The sequence below is a fragment of the Hippopotamus amphibius genome, chromosome 15 (assembly GCF_030028045.1).
Source record: "Hippopotamus amphibius kiboko isolate mHipAmp2 chromosome 15, mHipAmp2.hap2, whole genome shotgun sequence".
Taxonomy (NCBI): Eukaryota; Metazoa; Chordata; class Mammalia; order Artiodactyla; family Hippopotamidae; genus Hippopotamus; species Hippopotamus amphibius.
The window spans coordinates 19041913-19045489 of NC_080200.1; the positions used below are offsets into that span (position 1 = coordinate 19041913).

General features: G+C 37.6%; 1 protein-coding gene across 1 annotated transcript; it reads right to left on the reverse strand.

Moving 5' to 3' along the window:
- Positions 1 to 2189: 2189 nt before the first annotated feature.
- On the reverse strand, positions 2190 to 3152 carry LOC130837069 (olfactory receptor 7A17-like). The gene has a single exon (XM_057709846.1). The coding sequence runs from the start codon at positions 3120 to 3122 to the stop codon at positions 2190 to 2192; it is 933 nt and encodes a 310-aa protein (XP_057565829.1). The 5' UTR covers positions 3123 to 3152.
- Between the last annotated feature and the right edge of the window lie 425 nt (positions 3153 to 3577).

The following is a 3577-nucleotide window of genomic DNA, read 5'->3' on the forward strand; positions in this document are numbered from 1 at the left end:
ATAGCATATGTGGGGTGCAAGTTCTCCAGTGTTTCTGTGGCATGGGAGCGTGCAAGTTCAAGGAAAGCCCACTGGCTACACAAGGCCAAAGGAAAGCATGTGGGTAGGGCATTCCCTTCAGCACTAGCAAGGTAGAGGGAGGGCAATAGTGGTACCTGCCAGTGACAGTGCTAACAAGGTGGATTGAGAGCATGGCAATGATACCTTCCAGTGCCTGTGTTCCCAGGGAAAATATCAAATATCAAGCTCCTGCATACACAGCAGATGTTTTAATTAACTAATGAATCTCCATTACATATGATCTAGGCATTTTACAAACTGCTGCTTTTGTGCTGAATCCTGGGATGAGTGAATCTGTGCACGAGCTCTTTCAGAGCTGACTTTCCCTCCCCCACTGACTCTGGGGTCTCCTGGACATAAGCCCTTTTGTTTTTCAAAGCCACAGATTTTGGTGACTTGTCTTTCTGGTTCAGGTCCCAAGGGTTTGTGTACCTGATGTAAGACACAAACTATTGTCTTTTAGGAAAAATCTTTGTAACTGTGAGATCCTGACAACATGTGGGTCACCAATGCCAGGAATGGGGTTTTTGTAGGGACCATTTCTCTTCCTCTCCTACCATATTTATGTAGCCTTATTATCCTTTGCTGTGGAGGAGATATTCAGATAGTTCTCAGGTCTTTTTTGGAGGAAATGGATTCATATGTAGCTGTAGATCTGGTATGTTCATGGATGCAGGTGAGTTTAGGATCTTTCTATGCTGCCATCTTGAACCATCTCCCAAAACATTTGATATTAGCCCAATGCGACCCATTTTAAGCTTCTAAAATCCAGAGATATAAGATAATACATTTGTTTATTTAAGCAACTAGTGTGGGAGTATTTCACAACAGCAATAGGAATCTAAAATAGACATTTTTTCAATAAAATTTGCTTGCAAGAATTAATTTTAATCCTCTCAGTTCGTTCATTAGCTTAACTTGGGTAAGGGCATTTAATGTTGAAAACACACATTAAATAGAAAAAAAATTAAATCAATTTGAAGATATTCTGCCCCATTAACTGACACAGTGAACTTCTCATTGCATCAGTGTGAGTGTTATCTGTTTGCCTATAATTCTTTTGTGACATTGAGGTAGGAAAAGTAATTCATTATCAACATTGAGGTCACCCATTGCCCTTTAAATTTTTGTGTCTATATTTCTCCATTATTTTATTTCATTTTAATTCAAATGTTCATTATTTTCATTTCTATTCTCTCCAAATTTCTCTCAAGTCTCCTTTCTACATAAAAGATGCCTATATGTATATATACATGTGTATGAAATCACTTATTTGAAATAAAAATGTGTACACACATAAATAGACAAAACTTTTCCCTTAACTGTTTTCTTTGGACTAAAATATATATTTCCACACATTTAATTTATTTCTCACAGCATCCATATGAAGTTTTCTTTAGTATTTCACAATACCTTCAGAAATAAGAAAACTGAGGCTCAGGGAGCTTAAATTTTTTACAATTACATAACAAAGCTTTTAAATCTATGTGCACTGTCAAATTAAACACAGATAGGAATATGCAATATGTTTTCTTAGCTTTGGATAGCTCCTTTATTTCATAAAATTGTACACTTCAAATATGCAGTTTATCATGTGTAATTATACTCCAATAATTCAATTAAATGGAAAAAATCTGATGATACATGGCTAAGGGTTGAGTCTTGAGCATAGGCAGCTGATTCTCACTTAACAGGGGTGAGATTGCCTTCTAACTGGGAAGAAATCCAAGTGTCATTTATGGATGTAGAAAAAGTGAAATTAAAGTAATTAACATGATAAACTCATTTTTTTCTGTACATAGATTAACCTGGATAAAGAAATAACCATAAATTGATTCAAGAAAGAAGAGCAAGACATCCTTACTCAACATCATGGATGACCGTTAGAAACATAACATAGAGACTGACAGCTGACTACACACTCATGAGATGCACAATGGAAATCAGTAAATTCCCCAGCATGTAATTTCATTTGGGAATAAAATGTAGAGGACTTGAATTCAAAGAAATGGGAATTCCAGGAAATAACTAGAAGGAGCAAGTTCTGCTTCAACAATCTGATCAAAGAATCTGGCTCTGAGGCTTTGAGCCCTTAAAAGGCACTTCTTCAGCCCCATGACAATTGGTCCCTATGTAAATGCCATCCCAATGATTCTTTTCAAAGCACTCTTTATGTCTTTGTTCCTCAGACTGTAGATGAAGGGGTTCAGCATGGGTGTGACCACGGTGTACATCATTGAGGCTGTTGCACTTGACTGTGAGCTGTGAGTAGCAGCAGAGCTAAGATACACTCCCAAGACTGTACAATAAAATAAGGAGACCACTGAGAGGTGAGATGCACAGGTGGAAAATGCTTTATACTTTCCCTGAGCTGATGAAGTTCTTAGTATAGAGGAAACTATCTTAGAATATGAATATAGAATTCCAGTGAGGGAAATGCCACCATACACCCCAGATGCAAAATACATCAACATCTCATTAAGAAAGGTGTCAGAACAGGCAAGTTGAACCACCTGATTAATTTCACAGAAAAAGTGGGGGATTTCCAGGTTTGTACAGAAGGTCAGCCACAACACCATTACACTTTGTATCAAGGAATTCAGAGCACTCATGATCCAGGACACCAGAACTAACAGTCCACAGAGCCAGAGTTTCATGATGAATGTGTAGTGGAGGGGGTGACAGATGGCCACGAAGCGGTCATAGGCCATGACAGTCAAGAGGAACATGTCCAATGTTGCAAAAAGTATGAAAAGATACATCTGGGTGATGCAGCCTTCATAGGTTATTACTTTGCTCTGTGTCCTTATATTCTGTAGAATCTTTGGGATGGTGGTAGAGATAAAACAGACATCTGCAAAGGACAAGTTGGAGAGGAAGAAGTACATGGGTGTGTGGAGGTGAGGGTCTAGGCTGATGGCCAGAATGATGAGCAGGTTTCCAAACACAGTGATCAGGTACATGGAAAGGAAAAGGCCAAATATGAGAGGTTGCAATTCTTGTTCCTTTGATAATCCAAGGAGAACAAATTCTGAAATTCGTGTATCATTCCCTGGTTCCATGTGCTGAAGGTGACTACCAGGAAATAAAAAAATAACATGACTAGTTTCTCAAAAATTGGCATTGCACGCATAGATGATTTCTAAAATTTATATTTTGCATTAAAAATGAATATGCATAATTTTTATAGAAATTTCCCACTCAAGCCATCTCTTATGCCATCTCAAATAAGAATGCCTGTCTCACATTCAACTTTTTCCCCAAGTGGTCAAGTATTCTACACTTGTAGTGAGGAATTCTGTCATGCATTTGGGGATTATAAATTGAGGACTGATCAACTTCTGGACAAAGAGTAGAGGGTACTGAGGGACAATAGTTCCTCTGGTTCATGATGGAGAAAAAATGTAAGGAAATTTTAAAAATCATACAAATTATCATTATGCTGACAATTGTTATAAAGAAAAAGAAATTAGGTATGAGGAAGAGAGTTATTGGGTTATTACTTTTTACTGGGTCA